The sequence below is a fragment of the Manis javanica genome, chromosome 1, assembly GCF_040802235.1.
Source record: "Manis javanica isolate MJ-LG chromosome 1, MJ_LKY, whole genome shotgun sequence".
Lineage (NCBI taxonomy): Eukaryota > Metazoa > Chordata > Mammalia > Pholidota > Manidae > Manis > Manis javanica.
The window spans coordinates 38,716,337-38,737,932 of NC_133156.1; the positions used below are offsets into that span (position 1 = coordinate 38,716,337).

The 21,596-nt window shown below is 45.5% G+C and overlaps 1 protein-coding gene across 3 annotated transcripts in view; it reads left to right on the forward strand.

Moving 5' to 3' along the window:
- CYFIP2 (cytoplasmic FMR1 interacting protein 2) overlaps positions 1–21,596 on the forward strand; it is a 117,266-nt gene that overhangs the window by 22,244 nt on the left and 73,426 nt on the right. For all 3 annotated transcript variants that reach the window (XM_037025120.2, XM_037025121.2, XM_017677272.3), the window contains exons 4-13: positions 175–252; positions 1,736–1,837; positions 5,140–5,321; positions 7,114–7,210; positions 8,480–8,608; positions 9,793–9,897; positions 12,079–12,170; positions 13,928–14,045; positions 16,396–16,515; positions 17,004–17,129. In XM_037025120.2, coding sequence (XP_036881015.1) covers positions 175–252; positions 1,736–1,837; positions 5,140–5,321; positions 7,114–7,210; positions 8,480–8,608; positions 9,793–9,897; positions 12,079–12,170; positions 13,928–14,045; positions 16,396–16,515; positions 17,004–17,129 — 1,149 coding nt within the window. The remainder of the gene's footprint in view (positions 1–174; positions 253–1,735; positions 1,838–5,139; positions 5,322–7,113; positions 7,211–8,479; positions 8,609–9,792; positions 9,898–12,078; positions 12,171–13,927; positions 14,046–16,395; positions 16,516–17,003; positions 17,130–21,596) is intronic.

The window sequence follows — 21,596 nt, forward strand, 5'->3', positions numbered from 1 at the left end:
AGGGAGGGGCTTGAGAGTTTTCATTTCTAATACCACTTGCCCCCTCCCCTGTGATGGCCTTGCTGTTGGTCCACAGACCACACTGAACAGTGAGGGTTTGGAGAGCTGTTGAGAAGCCTTCTGGCACCAGCGTCTGGCATACTTTCTCCTTGCTGAGTGGGTTTTGCTTTTCAGAATGAAATGCTGGAAGAAGGGCACGAGTATGCAGTCATGCTGTACACCTGGCGCAGCTGTTCCCGGGCCATTCCCCAGGTGAGACTGTCCTTGCCGGGTGGCTCTCCTGTCCCTCCATCCCACTCCCACCAGAGAGCTGAGCTTCTCCAGGGAGCAGGGACTGAAGCAGAGCCTCTTATCCAAGGGCATGCGCTGAAGACATTCAGAGAGCTTCCCATGCAACTGATACCTTAAAAACTTTGTTGAATTTTTTATTCCAAAAGTACTATGTATGCCACCTGTATGCCACCCAAGCCCTTGCAGAAAGGTGAAAGTAAAACGCAACACAGCCCCACGCCCTCACTGCCACCCCCAAACCAGAATCACAGTGGGCACATGGCTGCATGTTCATCTGAATCTTTTCCCTTGAATATTATGACTATTTCTATGAATATTATTCTATAAATTAATACCATTTACAAAAGTGTTCTTTCTCATTTTTTTCTTCCACTTACTTTTTCCATGTAATTCTTTACTACTGACTTTTTCTCCTGTTGATACAGATACTATATTTACCATCATCATCATCATATAATTAGTGGGTCTCAGTGTAACAAAATCAACAAACCACAGGTGTGCAAAGTATGCAGCAACTGTTCCTCTCCCTTCTAGTCCTCGCCCCTGGAGTAATTACCTATTAAGAGCTTGGTTAGCCCCTTTCAGATTTCCTGGGCTTGTATTGTGTAGGGACACACAACATACACACTGTTTTGTTTTGTGCTTTAGCAAAAATGGGATTAATTATACTTACTGTCCTGAAGCTCTTGTCACCTGTCAAGTTTTTGGTAGCAATCTTTCCATGTCAGTTCACATAGATCTAGCCCATTCCTTCCAACAGTTGCATAATGATGCTGTATGAATGCATCCTATTTTATCCATTTAATCATTGACTGGTGGATATGTAGCTTGTTGGTACCATTTTGTGAGTTTCCAAGCAACAGTGTGAAGAATGGGCCTTGTGTTTGTCCTTGGCTTGCTCCTCAGCTTCAGTCGACCTGCTGGCAGCCTTGGGTATGCATGCTGTGAGAACATCTGTGCTGCCACGTGATTCTCATGTGTAGGGAACCACTGCCCAGAGAAAATGAGTTTCTTGATGGGCCTGAGTTTGGCCAAGGGCTTTGCCCCAGGTGCATCTGGAGAAATATATTTTCTCTGCTTAGAACATTTTTCTCTGCTTAGAATGTGGCAGGGATCTTACTGGGACCTTACTGAAGGAGGGTGACTTTGCAGATCGGGGCAGATATGTGCTCGGCTCATGATCAGGCACAGAACAGACTGAAGGGGAGGAAGGTTCCGTCCCTGAAACCAGCTGGTCTCTTTCCTACAGCCAATGTCCCAGGAGAGGTTGTGCCCCTGTCAGACCATTCAGATAGGGCTATGCCTGCCTCCTCTCACTGCAGGCCCATGTCATTTATCATCCTAAATGAGGTGTATTCAAGAGTAAAAAAGGGCCCTGCTGATAAGACAGCAGGTATGAACCAGGACTGCCTGGGGCAAACCAGGATGTGCACTCTCCCCACAGGTGAAATGCAATGAGCAGCCCAACCGAGTGGAGATCTATGAGAAGACAGTGGAGGTGCTGGAGCCTGAGGTCACCAAGCTCATGAAGTTCATGTACTTTCAGGTGAGGGGTGTGAGCTGGGTCAGGATTAGGAGACCTGAGAAGGCTCCCACACTCCTAGATACTGGAGTTTTATGCCATGTTTTCATTTGGCAACTACTGTTTGAGTGCCCCACTACACCCCTAGGTGGGCAGGACAGACAAGCCTCCCTCCCTCCATGTGCTTACATCCTAGTGAGCATCTGCATGTGTCTGCAGCAGGAGAGACTGGCAATAAATGATACACAAACATTTTCACAGCACGATGAGTGCTGCAAATAAAATAAAACTTTAAAAAAAACCTCTGGGGCCAGGGGTGTCTGGGTGCAGCTTTAGGGGTGGCCTCTCAGGAGGTGGCGTTTGAACTGAGGTCTGTATGATGATGAGGAGCCTGGCGTGTGATGACCTGGGGAAGAGGGTTTTGGGGCTCTGGGGCGTGCCGGAGCACGGCATGGAGGAAATAAAATGTTGCCGCGGAGGGTGCGCAGTGAGAGGGGAAGTGATGAAAGGTGAGGTTGGAGATGTACACAGAGAGCTGAGCATTTGGGGCCCTGTGAGCCAGGGAGTGGGGCAGGAGAAGAGTATGTGGCTTTTGTTGAAGCACTGTAGATGCCACGGGCAGTTTCTAGTGGCACGGAGTGATTGAGGTGGATGCTCTGGCTGCTGTGGAAATGGAGAGGAGGTGGTGGTAGCAGAGCTGTGGAAGGTGGGAGGGGAGAAGAGTGACAGCAGGGAGACCCATTGGGAAGCCAGGAAAAGGGATCATTTAAAGAAAGAAGAGAGAAAAGAGAGCCAAGGGCTTCCATGAATGAATGGTGAACAGAAATGACAAAGGGAAAATAATGCAAACAGGTTGATTATTATGGTTATAAGGGAAGTTGTTCAGGAATGCAGGACAAACAGTTGAAAACCAGTCTGTACCCCAAGGTGGGGTTCATGCCACAGGATGCCCTCCACATGTTCCACTCAAGAGCTGGGCTCCATAAATAGTCTCTCAAGCACTGGTTGAATATCCACCCTGCGCCCAGCTCCCTGCTGGCCTCCTGGGGGCGGGAGGTAAGAATGTCTGGGGAAGCTGCAAGCACAGGGCCGAAAGGCTGGCTTCAGGGGCAGGAAACCCACCCTCCTGCCCATTGTAACTATTGCCTGTGAGGTATTCCGGCACCTGTTTTCTCCCCTTGGAAATAATACCTGTTTCACAGGTTTGTGGTGAGGATAAATGAGGTCTCTCTGCAAAGAGCCAAGTAGAGCTCTAGTTACTGAGGAGGCTTAACAAATCCCAGCTGCTATTATTAGCATCATGAATCTGCCTTCAGGGAGCCTAAAATTTCTTTGGAAGCAGATCCAGGAGACAAAAACTAACCAGAACCTGAGTTAAGTGCTAGACTGAGGGCCTCCTGAAAGGAAGTGTTTAGAGAAGGGAGGCTCTGGAAGAATCTAGAACTCCTCTGTCTAATACAATAGCCATTAGCCACATGTGGCTATCTACATGAATTAAAATAAAATAAAATAAAAAATTCAGTTCCTCCATTGCACCAGCCATTTCAGTGTTCAGGAGCCACATGTGATGAGTGGTTATCACATTAGACTTTTATCACATTGGAACATTTCCCTCACTGCAGAAAGCTGTACTGGATTTAGACTCTGGAAAGAGAAAGTGTGGTTTGGTCTAATCTCTGAAGGAGAGGACTAGCTGGCTGGCAGGTATCCGGGCCCCCAGAGAGGAGCCCACACCTGAGGAGTAAGGTCTCTGTCCCCAAGCCCCTCGCCGTCCTGCTTCTGCTGCTCCTCTTCCTCCTCCACCTCCCCTCTCCCCATTTCTCTCCCTGGATTACTGCTTTGGCCTCTTTTTGGTGATTGTTTAGCTCCTTTCTTCGGTAACAGATTTATTGAGGTACAGAACTCACATACCGGTTCATCCATTTAAAGTGGAAAATTCAGTGAGTTTTATTAGCATATTCACAGAGTTGTGCATCCATCACCACAGCCGGTTTTAGAACATCTTCATCACCCCAAAAAAGAAATCCCGTACCCTTTAGCTATCACCCCATTATACCTGCTATCTCCCCGCCAACCAGCTCTAAGCAGCCACTAATCTACTTCTGGTCTGTGTAGATTTACCCCTTCTGGACACTTCACATGAGTGGGGTCGTACAACCTGTGGTCGTTTGTGGTGGGCTAGTTAACCTACAGACTGTTTTCAAGGTTTTATCTATGCTGCAGCGTATGTCCGTACTTCATGCCTTTTATGACTGAATACTAATCCATTGTATGGATCTACTATGCATTATTTATTTGTTAGTGGATACTTAGGTTATATCCACTTTTGGACTATTATGAACAATGCTGCTTATGAATATGTATGTGCAAGTTTTCGTGTGGACCTATTCCATTCCTCTTAACTATTCTCCCTGTGTCTACCTCTGCCTCCTGCAGTCTGTTCTCACATAGCAGCCACCAGGACCTTTTTGAAATACAATTCAGACTGTTGTCCTGTTTCGTTTCTTCCCGCCCGTCCTCATCTCATTCAGTGGGGAAGCCTGTGCTCTCACAAAAGCCTGCGAGAGCCAGTGGCCCCGGTCCCTCTCTGTCCCAAGCTCCTTGCCCATGCTCACTGCACTTCAATCACTCTCGCTTCTTTCCTACCCTGCAGCGTGCCAGGCACACTCCTGCCTCAGGGCCTTTGCACTGGCAGTTCACACTGTCCAGAATGCACTTCTCTCAGTTACCCCCTGTCTTTCTCTCTCTTCTATCAAAATCTTTTCCTGTAAGTTACTTTTTGATGATTTCCTACTAAACTGTATCCCTGTCTCATTCCCTGCTATATTTTTCTACATAGCATATATAACATACTAATAGAATTTGTTTTCTGTCTTCCTTTACTTAGTGGGTAAAGATTATTTTTTTCTGTTTTGTTTCCTGCTTTACTCCAGTGCCTAGAATGATACCTGGCACATGGTAGATGCTCAATAAATGCTATTTATTGGCTGAATGAGCCTTTCTCTGAATGTCTCTCTCATTCACTACCCCTTGTCTGATGCCTGACACTGTCCTAGGAGCTGGGATACAAATATGAACATGACATACTGTTTCACAGCAGAGGCACGGCAAATGGGTTAATTAGCCTGACTCATTTATGGGCAGGTTCCAGTCTTCCCTCTACAAATCAGCTTTTGACTTAGAGACTCCTCTGGGATAGGCCTCCTGGCAGATTTGCCTTTCTCTAAGTGCTCAGGCTCTGACTCTGGCCCCTCCTCCCCACTATAGAGCACAGTGAGCAACCCCACCGGGCTGCCCGCCCTTAGTCGCTCTCTCTCTGTCTGCAGCGCAAGGCCATCGAGCGGTTCTGCAGTGAGGTGAAGCGGCTGTGCCATGCCGAGCGGAGGAAGGACTTTGTCTCTGAGGCCTACCTCTTGACCCTGGGCAAGTTCATCAATATGTTTGCTGTCCTGGATGAGCTGAAGAATATGAAGTGCAGTGTCAAGAATGATCACTCAGCCTACAAGAGGTCAGGACCCCCTACCCCCTTACCCCTGTCCCTAGGTAGCCGGCCACAGGGAGGAAGAGGATGGAGCCCTTCGAACAGGCTCCTCCTTCAGAACCAACTAGCCATTCTCCAGACACAGCAGGGTTGGACCTGTATCTATTTCTGTAGTTTGAGGAATAAGCTACAGAGCTGAGTCTTTGGAGAACTGGGTCTTTGTAGGATTTCCTGACTCAAGATGAAATCAAATCCTTATTTCCCCCACCTGTGGAAATGGACATTTTCTGTTGTCCCATGCAGTATGAGACTAGTAAAATAATCATAAAATGGTCACATTAGTCATTTCCTGCAAGAATCAGAGAGCCAGTTCAAACTGCTTGTGTAAGAGAAGAAACGAGGTTGGTTGGCCCCTGGATTGGAATGTAGATTGGTACCTGGACCCAGGTACTCAGATGATGGTGGTCTGGTTCTCTCCACCTCTCAGCTCAATTTTCCTTAACATGCACTTCATTCTCAGGCAGGCTCACACCGTGTGGTGGCCTCCAGCCACGGTAAGCTTCCCTGTGGCCAGTGTAGCAACCCCAGATGAAGGGAGGGAAGATTGTTCCTCCTTGCAGATACTTTTGCAAAGGTCCCAAGGAGTCCCAAGAAGTTTTGTCATTGCTCCAGCCTGGAGTGTGTGCTAACCCCTCCATCACTGGTGGTGGGAATGGCTTTGATTGTACAGGTGCCGCCCTTGGGATCAGTTGGGGGTCAGTGTCTAATCACAAGAAAGAAGGACTGAGAATCGGGGAGGGCCCCTCTCCAGCAATTAGGATACAACTATCCAGAAGGGGCGCAGGGCAGTTGAAAGCAACAGACACCCTCTCTGTTGAGGCACAGATGAGCTCCAGAGTGTCTGGACACGTCTCTTGGGAAGGATTTTCTGTCACTGATGAAGAGGGCCCTCCTCCTCGAACCACATCCTCCTGGGCCCCACAGAAACTGGAGAAAGCAAGCAGCAGACTGTCTCACAATTTTATCCTCCGGAGTGAATTGTGAAACCTGGATGTACCCAGGAGAGAGAGCTTCATCTCCACCCTGATTCAGAAGTGGCACCTCCACACAGATTCCACAGACAGCTCCTAGTATATCTTCCTCCAATTTCCCCCAGTTTGGGCCAGCTCCTTCCATCATGGCAACAATCAGCATGCTCTTTGGACCAGCGAGGACCATGAGCATGGCAGGTGTCTTGCCTGTGTTCTGTCTGTCATGACACAGGCTGCATCTCCACCACCTTAGGCTGGGAGGTCCAGGGCCCTGTGGTTTTCTCCCTTAACTTCTGTGTGTTCCCTGCACCCATCATCCCTTCACTTATAACCTGTTAGGTTAAAAAGGGTTTTGTTTTCCATGCAATGCTTTGCTATAGAAGCTTTGAGGTTTTCTTATAAATAACATAATAACACAACCAAAACAACATTTTGCCTTTGATTCTTCTCTGTGACAACCAGGTGGTCTCACTGGAGGACACTTCGAGGCACAAGGATGCCCCTTTCTCCCCATCTTACCACCTTTGGCTGGTGGATAGGGTGCTAGCTGCCCTGAAATTCCCTGAGCCTGAGCTTCAGTGCATTCTTACCTTGTAATTTCAGGTACCCTTGTCCCTAGGGTGTGGACAGTCCCAAAGCCAGTGACTCCGGAACATACTGTCCTTTGCCATTAGAACCCCTGTGCTATTCAGAGCTAGGTTAACCTGGAGGGACTGTAACCATGGGCCCCTGGCCTGGTTTAGGCTGGCTGTTCTTGAGCATTCCTGTCTGTAACACCCCTATTCCAGGGCAGCGCAGTTTCTGAGGAAGATGGCGGATCCGCAGTCTATCCAGGAGTCACAGAACCTTTCCATGTTCCTGGCCAACCACAATAGGATCACCCAGGTGACGGCGAACTCCTGCTGGTCCTGGGCTGGCATCCCAGTGGGTGGGTGGACCATGAGCCGAGGAGCTCAGTCCATACCCAGCATCCCTACTGCCCCTCTCAAGGGTTAAGCTGCAGATTTAAGTCTCTTCCCAACTCCAGATGACTCTCACCCTCTGCAGATTCTGTTCTCTGAAAGTGTTCTCAGCCAGTGTTCTGCCCCTGCATCAGGATACATTGAGAGCATCAGTTCTGGAGTTACACAGCCTTATTTTCTGATCCTGGACCCTCCACTGACCCATTGTGAGACCTCAGGCAAGGTCTAAGCTCAGTTTCCTCAGCTATAAAACAGGGCTGGTATTTTGAGAATATGAGACTGCATCTCATTGGACTGTGGCGAGAAATAATGAGTTGCTATATAGAAGTCCTTAGTATGCAGAGCCTGGCAGATAGTAAGGGCATAAGAAGGGGTAGCCGTTCTTACTGCCACCACTTTGCCGGGGGACCCCCACTCAGCTCTGGCTCTCACAGTCTGCCTGATGGGTCCATCTGCCACTTCAGCCTTCACAGGCATCAGCAAGAAGGTGAGCAGCACCCGGGCCAGACCTGAGGGGCCCTCCCTCGCCAAAGGGTTTTCAGGCTCAGATCTCTCAGGGACGCTGCTGGCTTTTCTGGACCCTTCCTGATCTTGGTTAACCACAGAAGGCTATCAGTATTGAGGCTCGGGTTTCCTTCCCATGCCTCAGCCCCATGTTGTCTGTGGAAAGCACCAGTGGTGCTTTCCACTGGATACCCCACAGGGTCCCCAATTTGTCCCTTCGGAGAGAAAGGGCCTAAGACCTTCTCTTGTAAGAAATGTCCTGCATGGCTTTGTCCTGCCAGGAGGGGCCTGCCTGGCAGCCCAGATCCCCTCCACTGGGCTGGGTCTTCTGCCATCCTCTGAGATGACATCATGGCTAAATCCACGCCTTCAAAACTAAGCCAAGATTGGTACCAGCCTGCTGCTGAAAGCTGAATGGCTCTTCAGCTCAGCCCAAGAAAGCACTTTCTAGCCATCAGAACTTCAAGGAAATAAAACAGAGGGCCCCAAAGGAGAGGTGTTCCCTGCCGCAGGAGACGTGCAGGAGCCCTGACCAACACTGGGGATATGGGGAGAGGATGCAGGCAGCCCTCCTCCTGGGGTTCATCGGCACCTGCACCGGCCCCTCCACCTGGCTGGGTGCTCTCTGCAGTGGTGGGTGTGAGGCGGCTGCAGGGATGGGGCTAACCAGAGGGGGGCTGCTGTTTAGTGTCTCCATCAGCAACTGGAAGTGATCCCTGGCTATGAGGAGCTGCTGGCGGATATCGTCAACATCTGCGTGGATTACTACGAGAACAAGATGTATCTGACCCCCAGTGAGAAGCACATGCTCCTCAAGGTACAATTCCCGAGGTCACACCCCCTCGGCCTGGGCTTGCCCTCTCACCTCCTCCTCATTTAAAATCTTTTTTGGAAAACAGTATTTATTTTTTCTTTCTTAAACTGTTTGCGGTTTAAGATTGATGCAGTAAGATTGATGCAGATCTTACGGCACATGATTTTTTGTAACCTGGTCTTTTTCCTTTAAGATGTCATATATACCTTCACAGACATCATGAAAAATATTTCTGCAGTGTGATTTTTTAATGGCTGCCAAGTATTCCATTGTAGGGGGACATCACTTTAACAAATCCCCTATCACTGGATGTTTGTTTGCCAAACTTCACGGAGTACTCTTGTAGCACAACTTTTGTGTTCATGCTATGGTCAAGTCAGATTACGTAGGGAAGGCAAAAATCTTCAAGCTTTCACTGTTTTGCCTAAATGGTCAGATTTGTTTCATCAGTGTATGAGTTTTGTTTTAAATTATCAAGTAATATTTTTTACTGTAGAAAATTGGGAATGTACAGATAAGCAAGAAAAGATTTAATCCCTCACAATCTTTCCACTCATAGGTAACTCTTTGAGCATTTTGATGTATTTCATTCTGTTTTTTTCTATGTTTATAATTTTCAACATATGCAATATACCTAACTTATGTGTGGGTATACTTTTTTATCCCATTTCGTTAAATGTATGTAGAATATTATGCTGCCCATAGGTGATGTCATATTGATGAGCTCTCATTTCTTTAGCCATTATTATATTGTTAGCTGCTTAGGCTGTTTCTAATTTCTCTCGTTAGCAATAGCACTGAAACAACCAACCTTCTCCATATTCTTTATACACACTGCATAGCCCCTTTTGATTCTTTCTTTCCCAGAACCCAACTTTTCAAAGTTCTGTGGCAATTTCCTTTTCTTCCTCTCCTCCATGTCTCAGCATGACTCTTGCTATTCTAAGAATGTCAGCCCTGCTGGTGTTCCCATCATTATATTTCTGTAGCACCTTGGAAGAAATTTACAGGACAGTGTGGCTCTGTGATGTGTTCACTCTGGCTTCCTCTACAGTCAGAAACCCAGAGAAGTTATCAAAAGCCCAGCTTTTGAACATATGCAGAGACCTCCTTTTTTTAGGTGTTTATTATGAAATTTTTTCTAGTGGGTGTGACTGGCTTCTGTACTCTGCCCCTTCTCACTCTAGGTAATGGGTTTTGGTCTCTACCTGATGGATGGAAATGTCAGTAACATTTACAAACTGGATGCCAAGAAGAGAATCAACCTCAGCAAAATCGATAAGTTCTTTAAGGTCAGCCCGTGGGGCTGGGGCTGGGGCTGGGCAGGGAGCCATGGGTAGTCTCTCTGGGGAGAGGGATGAAATTAGCCAGCAAGTAGTGGGGCTTGTTCTTTGAGCTGTAGCTCTAAAGACCCCAAGAGGAAGAGGAGAATTAAGTGAGAGGCCCTCCCTCAGTAGAGGAATCTACACTTTAGAAGGCTGCCCCATGAAGTCACACACACTCCCAAGTCTGAGGACTCAGCTGGGATCTGGCTGGGAAGCCTTATAATTTTTTTTTTGCAAACTGCTTTTTCCCTTTCCTGAAATCTTACCTTTTAAAGAAATAGGTACAGCTCAGAAAAATCTGCTTTAATTTTCAGTATGAATCAAGTCACAGAAGCAAGAGGAATTAGATACTAGATTTTAAAATAATTCACATTTGCAAAATCACACGCTCTCCTGGCCCATCGGAGGCCACCTCAGCTTGCCCCTGCCTCTGGGCAGATGGCCTCATCGGCATCGATCATATACTCAGTCCATTCCAGTGCCTCAGAGGTTTGATCTTCTGGCCCCAAATCTTTAAAAATAAAACCCTGCGGTTAAATTAAACCCTTGAGGTTTTCACAAAGGGATTACCTACTTTGGAATTGAATTCTGTGTGTCAGTTTATTCTAGCATTGGGTACTTCAGCATGGGAGTGGAGCCTCAGAGGTCAGATAGGAAAAAGCCAGGCTTAGCTCTAAAAGTGGAACCCCTTGAAGGTATGGGGTGGGGGACACCAGGCTGTGCCAGGATCCCACCGACTCGTCAAGGTGAAGGGGGAAACAAGCCACTAAAAGGCATCGTCAGGCTTTGCTTTGCTTCTTTTCAAGGCTGACACGTTCACGTTTCTCTCTAGCTACCCCAGATGAAAACAGCTCATCTAGGGAGACCCTTGCAAAATCTGCCTCTGCCCACAGTCAGCGTGAGTGAGATGGGGGTGGAGTAGAAGATAACTTCACCCTACACAGGCCTGGGTTTTATAGTCTGGCTCTGCCACATAAAAGCTGGAGAGGTTTGGGAAGGTCACAAACCTCTCTGAAACTGAGTTCTCCACCCTGAAAAATATGAATGAATGATAAGGGTATTCACTTCATAGTGTTCTCTTGAGGACTCACTCTGTGGGATCACATAATCAGTTGAGTCAGAGCTTTGGCTCCTTCACTTCTAGTAGGTCTTGACTGTAAAAACATCACATCAACTCTCTGGGCTTCATTTTCTTCATCTGTAGAATGAGAATAACAGCACTGACCTCACAGTAGTGACTTCACAGGGTTATTGTATGGATTGAGATACTGTTTTTTGTTTTGTTTAATAGGCTGTTTTTAGAGGCATTTCAAGTTCACAGCAAAATTGAACCACGTACAGATATTTCCCTTGTCCCCTCTGCTCCCCTCATAGTCTCCCACATTATCAAAGTCCTCCCCAGTGGTACGTGTGTTACAGTCAGTGAACCTGCAGTGACACATCACAATCACCAAGCCCGTAGTTTGTAGTTTACATTAGGGATCACTTGGTGATGCAAGTTCTGTGTGTCTTGACAAATGCAGAATGACATCCATCCACCATTATGGCATCATACAGAATATTTTCATTGCCCTAAAAATCCTCAGGTTTTGAAGTACTTGGCACACTGCCTCGTGCACCAGAAGCAGATGGTAAAATGCCAGTCTTCCTTTCTTCGTCCCTGTCTTCAGTTAGGACTTGTCGGCCCGCTTGTGTTAGGCGCCCTCTGGTGTTCGGTGTTAGGACTTCAATTGTTCCACGTGGTGGAGTCTCTCTAGAAAGCCACGTCCAGCCAGCATCCGGGTACCCACGCCTAGTCCAGAATTGAAAGCAAACATCCTCCCATCTGAGGACAGTTGGAACAGAAAGGACGCTGCCCTGCGATGCAAGCCTTCTAGCCTCCATCCTTCATCCTTTCTGCCTGCTAGATGACTTTGGACAAGTCATTTTGCCTCTCCGGGTTCAGCTGCTGAAACATAGGGTCTCTTTGAGACAGGGGATGACCTGTATGCTAGCAGAGGCTCCTTCCGGGTCCAGGGTCCCAGGCAGCATGGTCAGAAGCAGAAGCTAGAGGTTGGCCCAGAGGCACATGGTGTTTGCTTCCCCCGTGCGAGGCAGCCGCCCAGCCCTTCCCCCCAGCGTCTCACACTCTGTTTGCTTCCTTTGCAGCAGCTGCAGGTGGTGCCCCTTTTCGGCGACATGCAGATAGAGCTGGCCAGATACATTAAGACCAGTGCTCACTATGAAGAGAACAAGTCCAAGTGAGTGCCTGCCGTAATGTCTCTCGGCTCCCGCGAGGATGCTCAGCCCGGGCAGGGGGCCGAGGGGCCACTTCAGCCCCTCCCCCCTCCCCAGAGCCCTGGGCAGGTGGATTCCGTCAGAACACTGCGCCTGGCTTCAGGGGAGCGGCGGAGGGTGCTCTGAGCCCGTTTGCATCCGCCCTTTGCTGCCAGGGTTCAAAAGGGCTCAGAGCACAGCCACGCCCCTTCGCTGTTCCAGCGGTAACCCGCGCTGCCCAAGGGGGCAGCAGAGTGCCCCTTCCCTTGAATGGTCGGCCCTCAGCGGTCAGGTGGAGTGAGGTGGCATCGTTCATTCTCACCCTGATTCTCTCCCCAGACCTTGTGTCCATGCCGTAAGTATGTCATTGAGTGTATGGTGTGGACAGTCCCACCTGTGAAGCGGATTCATGGCCTCACCTTAGGTCATTTTCTAAACCACCATGCTCACTGATCTGTGCTAAGATCTGGGTGTCAGTGCCTCACGGCAGCCGGGAACATCTGCCAGCCTTGGCCACCCCTTTGGTCTCTAGGGTTTTTAAGGAAGTTTCTTTATTGTATCTCTCCCAACATTGAGTGAATATGACTCTTCTATACTGAGGAGAAACTGTCTTGTAGTAAATAGTGAGGGTGGTTTGCTTTAAAAATATCTGGAGTGTCCTTGAATTCCACCAGCCTTGAGCCCCTGCAAATGAGTCTCACCAAGGAAAGCTGGGTTAGGGTCTTCAGAGCCCACTGGCTACTAGCATGTGAAGAGGTTTCCTAGGAAAAGCATGGAGTTAAGAATGCTAAACTCATTTCCTGCCTAAATTCTCAGCACCCAAAGTTGGCTGGGAGTGGTGGTGTGTCCAGAGGCCTGGGTGATCCTATCCCCATCCCTACTCAAGTAACACAGATAAAAGTCATGCCAGAGCATAAGCATGAGAAAGTCACCATTCTGAGCATTTGTGTGAGGGCCACTTCAGGGCTCCTTTTCAGGTATTACATTCTTTCCAAAGTGTTAATCTGCCTTATTTGGTGCCCATGCTTAGTCTGTCTACTAGATGGCAGGAGAGGGTAGAGGAATGTCTCTTCTCTCTTGGGGAAGGAGAGAATCCGTTTTGTTTACTGATTTCCTCTCAAATTTAGATTGGCTTTCCCAATGACATCTTTCAAGGAATTTGGGGGAAAAAGAAGAGAGGAAGGGGGAAGAAAAAGAGAAAGAGGGGGGGGAGAGAGAGAGAGATGGTGTGCCAGCAGTGCCTCTCAGCATGAGCTTGGCATCCCGCACCATGGAGTGCTTCCACATTGAAGGTCACTATTGAAAAAGAGGCACAATGCCTTCAGGTTTCCATTGGCCCCCTCCAAAGCCAGCTTCAACCACAGGATGTCAGTGCCAACAGGGTCAGTAGGCAGGTTTCGGAAGGTTGCCCATCTTGCTTTTTCTTTGCTCGGGATCCAGCCCTTTGTAGCCCTAGAGAGGCTGCAAGTCCCTCCTTGCTCACATAACTGGTAAGTACCGTGGACACCAGGTATCTGGAAAAGCCTGTGCTTTGGACTCAGAGAAGGAGGAAGGGCTCTTCCACTCAGCCCTCGGTCTCCACAGCAGGCTCTCTTGCTGGTGGCTGGGATACCTCTTGGTTCCGCCCAGGGGAGCTGGCCACATTGGCTGAGCACCAGGAGCAACTAGCGAGTGGAAGGAGCCTGTCCCACCCTGGCATGTAAGGCCAGGACCCACACCGATCCCATGACTTTCTGCCCAGGTGGACGTGCACACAGAGCAGCATCAGCCCCCAGTACAACATCTGTGAGCAGATGGTTCAGATCCGGGATGATCACATCCGCTTCATCTCCGAACTTGCTCGCTACAGCAACAGCGAGGTGAGCTTGCTCTGGCTGCTGGGATGGAGGTCCGTGTGGGCCCAGGGTGGGAAGGGGTAAGGACCAGCCAGGAAAGAAATGATCACTGGGAATGAGGAGACTAGGAATGAGGGAATACACGTTGGAGGCGGGAGGGCAAAATGGCCAAGAGCATGGAATTCCTAGCCAGGCAGAACTGGATTTGATTCTGGTTCTGCCACTGACCTTCACAATCTGTTCAACATCTCTGTGCCTCAGTTTTCTCCTGCAAAATGGGAGTAATAGTGTCCAGAGGGTTTCATTGAGAAGATTAAATGATATGATGCATGGAAAACACATTATGTCTAACAGAAGGTAATGGCCAGTAATTGTTTATACATGACTCACACCATCTCAATCCTGGACAGCAAGAGAAACAAACAGTTCTGAACTCTTGTGCTCATAACACCATCTAATATTTTAAAACTACACAATAGTAAATGATCATTGTAACAAGTCAGAAAATACAGTTTGAGACAGAAGGCCATAAAAATCTCTTGTAATCCCACTAATTGCATTTTTACTGGCATTGAATTCTTCTTCTTTTTTTAATATGGAAACATGATCAGTGCATAAACCTCAGAAAAATATAGATACGCAAAATAAGAAATATCAGTCATGTAAAATCCTACCACCCAGAACCAACTGAGATTAATATTTGGGTTTATATATCCTTTTGGATCTCTTCCTATATAAACCCTTCTAGTAAGTCTATATGTTGATTAATGAACACAAGTCCCTAATTTGAATTCCTTTATTACCTGGCAGATCTCCTGGATGACTCTGCATAGCCCATGTTTGGTCGCTGGTTCCACCAGTGTCTGGAAGCTCTAGTGCCCAGGCTTTCCAAACCCAAATGCAGAATATAACTTTGACCACAGGGCAGTGTATTTGAAATGAGGACAGTCAGACAAATGGTGCGGCCATTAGATGAGTGGCCCACATTTTTATGAGACCCGGTCTTGGAAGACCTGGACCAGGGTCATGCCCAAACCTTTGGCTTTCTTACCCACATGTACCATCAGCTGAATGAAGCTATGGGAATTATTTAAGTGCTGGGGCCTCCTTCACTCCTTTAGTATATCTAAGAATGAGTCTGGCTCAAAGTTAGTTTTTAAACTATACACTTTATATGTGGGTCAGTGCAGATGCTTGTCATTGTTCACAGAGGTTACGTTTTGTAATGTGGCCACGAGCGCTGACTGAGTGAATACTGAACCTGGGCTCCCAAATGAAGTGCAGGGTTAGGTTCCTGTGAGCCTCTGCTCACGATGTTGTCATCAGCCAGTCAGTATATAAGCTTGTTTTATGTGTATTTCTGTTTAAAGACACCTCAGTAATACATATTTTGATTCATTAGCATTCACTCACAGTCAACAGTTTTATATCTCACACCAGAACGGTGCTTATTTTTAGCACATGCTTCTCCCTAAGGCACGTGAGCACCTTCCTGCTCTCAGGAACACTAGGTGGCACTTCAGCTCTCTGGTTGGGGCCATTTTCAACAGCAGAAACACCAACAAGTAGAGAAATGAGAAAATGTGACTCTGCACAGACTGAGAAGACAGGATGAGAGCTGACATGAGAAGGCAGAGCGTTACCTCGTTCCACCTCAGCTGGGGCCACTCTGCGCAGGTCTGCACGTGACTGTTAAAGTCCTGTAAGGATTAACTTTGAGATTATAAATAAATTTCAGTGAGTAAACACATTCACAAATACAGGATCCACAAATAATGAGGACCGGCTCTCTGTTTATGTGCACACTTATGTACATACTTATATACAGATGTCTGTGCTTATGCACACACATGTACACACTATATTTCATTATGGACTATTACACAAATAGATGTCTTCATCAGTGCTTTTCAGTGAGTTATGCCTAATTAATGAGTTGTGAAATCCATTTAGTGGTTTGTGGTTAGCGTTTTTGTGTGAAATATAACAGAAAATCAGGGGTTCCTACATGTGAAGAGTAAAGGTGTATCATGAAAAATGTTTTCTGTTTATTTAATATCACTATGTGGGTATGTGTTCTGAGTCACTGCATGGTGCACACTTCCTCCTGTAAATTATAATCAAGAACGTTCGAAAGCTGCTGCTCCGTGATATACCAGGTGGTTGTGAGTGGAGCTCTGGCATCGCATTGCCTGAGCCTGAACCTTCAGCTATCTACCAAGCACATGGCCTCCACAGGCACTTGTCTGAGCCTCAGCTTATCTGTAAGGGGGTGTAACACGAGAACCTCATTTGTACTGTTCCGGGGAGTCAGTGACGTAATGTATGAAGGTGTCAGGCTCACAGGCAGCGGGGTGACAGCCGATGTTCCCAGGTGGTGACGGGCTCCGGGCTGGACAGCCAGAAGTCAGACGAGGAGTACCGCGAGCTCTTCGACCTGGCCCTGCGGGGCCTGCAGCTCTTATCCAAGTGGAGTGCCCACGTCATGGAAGTGGTAGGTGTCCTGAAGGCAGAGGGCCTGCCCTCCGCTGCCCCCTCCACACTGACCTCTGTTTACTGGGAATCTACCTGCCTCTGCCTCTTCCCAGCACTCTTTTTAAAGAGCTTTATTGAGCTATAGTTCACATCCCATACCATTAACCCATTTAACATGTAGATTCGCTGTTAGTGTATTCACAGAGTTGTGCAACCACAGTCGAATTCAGAATGTTTTCATCACTTCAGAAAAAGCCCTGTACAGTCACCCCGTTTCTCTATAAATTGCCCTATTCTGGATGCCTTCTGGAAGTAGAATCATCTAACATCCAGATGTTTATGTGTGGCTCCTTTTACTTCATGTTTTCAAGGTCTATCCATATTGTAGTATGGTTCAGGACATCTTTTCCCTTTATGGCTGCACACCACTCCCTCGCATGGGCACTACCACGTTTTGTTCATCCATTCATCTGATGGTGGGCGTTTGGGTTTTTCCACTCTCCCCAGTACTCTTGGAAGCTGGTCCACCCCACAGACAAGTTCTGCAACAAGGACTGCCCTGGCACGGCGGAGGAGTACGAGAGAGCCACACGCTACAACTACACCAGCGAGGAGAAGTTTGCCTTCGTGGAGGTGGGCGCTGACTCCCCAAGGCTACTGTGCCCACCCCCCACCCAAGGCTGCTGCCCAGGGCCGATCGTGGGGGGTCCAGGAGTGGTTGTGAGCAAAGAGACAGCCTTGGGCCTTCTCAAGCGCGTGCCCTTCCTAGTCCTCCCCCACCCCAGTTCCATCTCTGTCAAAAGTTGTTACTGAGAAATGATTAGAAACTCATTCTGTTCTGAAAAGTCCAAAGGACAGTGTTCACTCCACTAAAAAAAAAAATGGGCAAAAGGAAACCAACAGAAGAAATAAAGAAAATTGGCTGAAAGAGATAAGAAAAACACCCAGAGTGGTCAAAGAAGTACCAGTTGAAACTGTGATGAGATATTTTTAGTTCAACAGTCAGGATGAGAAAGACTGAGAAGATTGCTGATGCCTATTGCTGGTGGAGAGTGGGAAATAGCCTTAGATACTTTGGAGGCCAGTCTGTATCTTACAGGCTTTCTACAAGGGCAGTCTCATCATACGTATTCAGATTTTTTAATGAGTGTGCCCTTTATCCCAGGAGTTCTGCAAATATATTCCAGGGAACTAAGCTAACTGCAGACAGCTGTACTCAGATATTTATCATAATATTGTTTATAATACCAGAATATGTAAGACAATTTAAATGTCCTTTACTGTGGAACCAGGTGAAATAATGAAGGCATATCAATATCATTGAATACTATGCACCCATGAAAATGGATGGACTGCAGTGAAAATATATGCACGGTATATTGTTAAGGTAAAAAAAAAAGTTAAAGAACAGCATGTAAAATGATCCCATTTATACTAAAATTAATATACTTCTGCATGTTTACTGAAAACTAAAAGATCTAAGTATTGACATTTCATATACCAAAACATTAATGGTACTAGTAATTTCTGCAGGGAAAACTTAGTTCTTCTTCATAACCTTCTGAATTTGTGTGATTACAAAAAGATATGTCTGTTTTGGAGGGAAAAACTCATTCACTCTAGTTTGTGAGTAACAGTTACCTGTTTCATGACCATCTGAAGCCTACAGTCAGAGTCCTGGATGCTAGCCCTGGGCCCAAGGCCAGTTCATCTCTCTCAGCCTCAGCTTCCTTATCTGTCAAATGGAGCTGATAATCTTTACCCACTTCCATCCCAGGGTTATTGAGAATCAGACAGTCATTGTCAAAGGAGACCCTAATGTAGATGAGCTGGGAAAGCGGCAAAGGGTCATACACATAAAGGGGGTAGAGTTGTTCTTACCATCTCTCCCAGCTGCACTTCAAAGGACTGAGGCTCAGTGGTACAATTCCAGGAGGAGACAGGTTGTAATTATGCTTGGCCTTGCGCCAAGTGTCCCCTGATCCTCCTGGCATTTCCAGTGCTAATAGTTAGCCTGGAAGACAATCTCCCTGTCATAATTACTGGAAGAGAAAGTCATCCACAAGCCTATTCGAAAATGAGACTGATAGACAGGGAGGACATGGAACTTTGTAAAAGTTTTCACCTTTCTTAATGAAAGGAATACATATGCACTGGAGATAACTTAGAAAATGCTCCTCCTGACCCCACTCTGACCATCACCTTCCCACAGCCTCATAAAATCATCTAGAGACAATTGACCAGTAACAATTAGTTGCATCTCTTTCTAGTCCTTACTTTACTATACATAGAGAAGTTTTTTAATTTTCATTAGTAAAATATGAAAAAAATTTTAAAAAGAAATAGAATTCTTTACAGCATTTAACAAAAATAAAACAAGTCAAAAGTAGTAATCTGCACCCAGATTCCCAAAATAGGAAATCATCTTTCACCTTGTTAAGCTTTTTCTCTGGTATTTATCTCCATATATTTCTAAGTAACAGGCTTACAGGACTATTTCTTGGTTTTCAATTTATGACATTTTCTATTGATTTCTTAACTTTGGGAGAGAATGATTTAGCTCACTCATCTCTAGCCCATCACATATATGCCCAGTTCTCTTCCCTCATCTACCCAATGTGGTAATTGCACACTTTTTGATTAAACCAGTAGTTTCTTTGTACTGCTGTAAGCAAGTGATTGCTGTTCATCGAGTCACGTGGTCTAACATGAAGCCATTTCTTGTACAACTTTCGTTTTTCCTAGAGTTAACAATGACTTATTGTTTTGTTTGTTCAGTTTTCTATGAACCTATCCAAAGGGAGTACACCAACCAAAGTAAACTTCTAATGAAATAGTTGATCACAATCATTATTTCATGAATTTTTTTTTTCCTGGATCCATTCCTGCTAAAGTCCTCTTTCCTTCCTTCCAATCTGCATTGTTTGCTTCTTGACCTGCTGCCCAGCCTCTGATCTGAGATGCTTCCTCATCATTATCCTGGGAATTCCCTTTCTCTCTCTCCTGGGTTGCATACCAGGGCTTCCTGCTCCCAGGCTGATGGACCACATCCTCTAATAGGTCTCTAAGAAGGGGACTATGCGCCAGAATTTGTTTGAGATCTTGAATAATATCTAAAAACATTTTACCTTTAACTTCACTTATACTTTGGCTATATGTAGAATTCTAAACTATTTTTTTCCCAAGATTTTGAAGGTATTATTACATTGTTTCCTGGTTTGTACTGTTGCCATTGAAAATTTAGATTCTGTTCTAATCCCTTATTACTTGTGTTCTTTCTCTGTGTATTTTTTTAATAATAGCTTTATTAAAATATTCAGATACCATAAAATTCACCCTTTTAAAGTGTACAATTAAGTTATTTTTAGTGTACTCGATTATGCATCCTGTACCACTACCTAATTTTATGACATTTTTGTTACCCCAAAAAGAAACCTATACCCATTAGCAGTCATTTCTCATTCCTTTCTTTACTCCTTGCCTCTCGCCACTAATCTCCTTTCTGTTTCCACAGACTTGCCTATTCTGGAGATTTCGTAGAAATGGAATCATATACTGTGTGGTTCCTTGTGCTGGCTTCTATCACTTAGTGTGATGTTTCAGGGTTCGCCTATGCTGTAGCATGTACCAGTACTCCATTCCTTTTTAGAAGAATAATATTTCATTGTGTGGATATGTCACATTTGTTTGTATATTCATAAGTTGGTGAATATTTGGATTGTTTCAACTTTTTGGCTATTATGAATAATGCCAGTATGTGTATTCATGTACAAGTATTTGTATACAAATATGTTTTCATTTCTCTTGGGTATATATCTAGGATCGGAATTGCTGGGTCATGGTAACTCTATGTTAAAAATTTGAGGAATTGCCAAATTGTTTTTCAAAGCAGCTACACCATTTTACAGTTACACCAGCAATTTATGATGGTTGCAGTTTCTTCATATCCTTGCTGTAACTTACTGTCTTTTTTATTTTGGCCTTCTTAGTGGATGTGAAGTAATTTTTCATTGTGATTTTGATTTGCATTTCTCTAGTGACTAATGATATTGAGCATATTTTCATGTGCTTGTTGGCCATCTGCATATCTTCTTTGGAAAAATACCTATTCAAATCCTGTGTTTATTTTTTATTTGGAATATTTGTCTGTTGTTGAGTCACAAGAGTTTTATATATTATGGATGCAAGTCCCTTCTCAGATATATAATTTGCAAAAATTTTCTCCATTCCATGGGTTGTCTTTTTACTTTCTAGGTGGTATCCTTTGAAACACAGAAATTTTTCAATTTTGATGAAGTCCAGTCTAGTTTTTCTTTTGTTGCTTATACTTTCAGTGTCATATTGAAGAAACCATTGCCTAATCCAGTATCTCAAATATTTACTCCTATTTTCTTCTAAGAGTTTTATAATTTCAGCTCTTACATTTAGATCTGATCCATTTTGAGTTAATTTTTGTGTATGATGTCAGAAAGGATCCAACTTCATGCTTCTGCATGTGGATATCCAGTTGTCCCAGCATCAGTTGTTAGAAAGAGTGTCCTTTCCCCACTGAATTGTCTTCATACCCCTGTCAAGAATCAATTGACTATAAATGTAAGGGTTTACTTCTGAACTTCCAATTGTCTTTCATTGATAAATGTCTATCTGTATGCAAGTAGTAGTAAGCTTTGTAGTAAGTTTTGTAATTAGGAATGTGAGTCTCCAACTTTATTCAGCTTTTTTCTCTGTAGAATTTTATAATCTCTCTTTATCCTTATTTTTCTGAAATTTCACAGTGAGGCCTCATGATAAAGGCCCTTTGGCCTTTATTGCTTTGGATACTAAATAGGTCATTTCAGTGTGGAAATACATGTCCTTCTGGTCTGGGAATTTCCTTGTATTTTAATTTTGGTAATTCCCTCCTATTTTCTCTGTTCTCTCTGGGTTTTCTATTTGTTAGCTCTTGGACACCCAGGATTTAGTGCCTAATTTTCTTACCTTTTCTATCTTATTATATGTCACTTATCTTTGTTCTCTTATTATATGTCACTTGTCTTTGTGAGATCCTTCATTAAATTCAACTTCCAACTCTATTGCTATTTTTAATATTGTGTATCACAT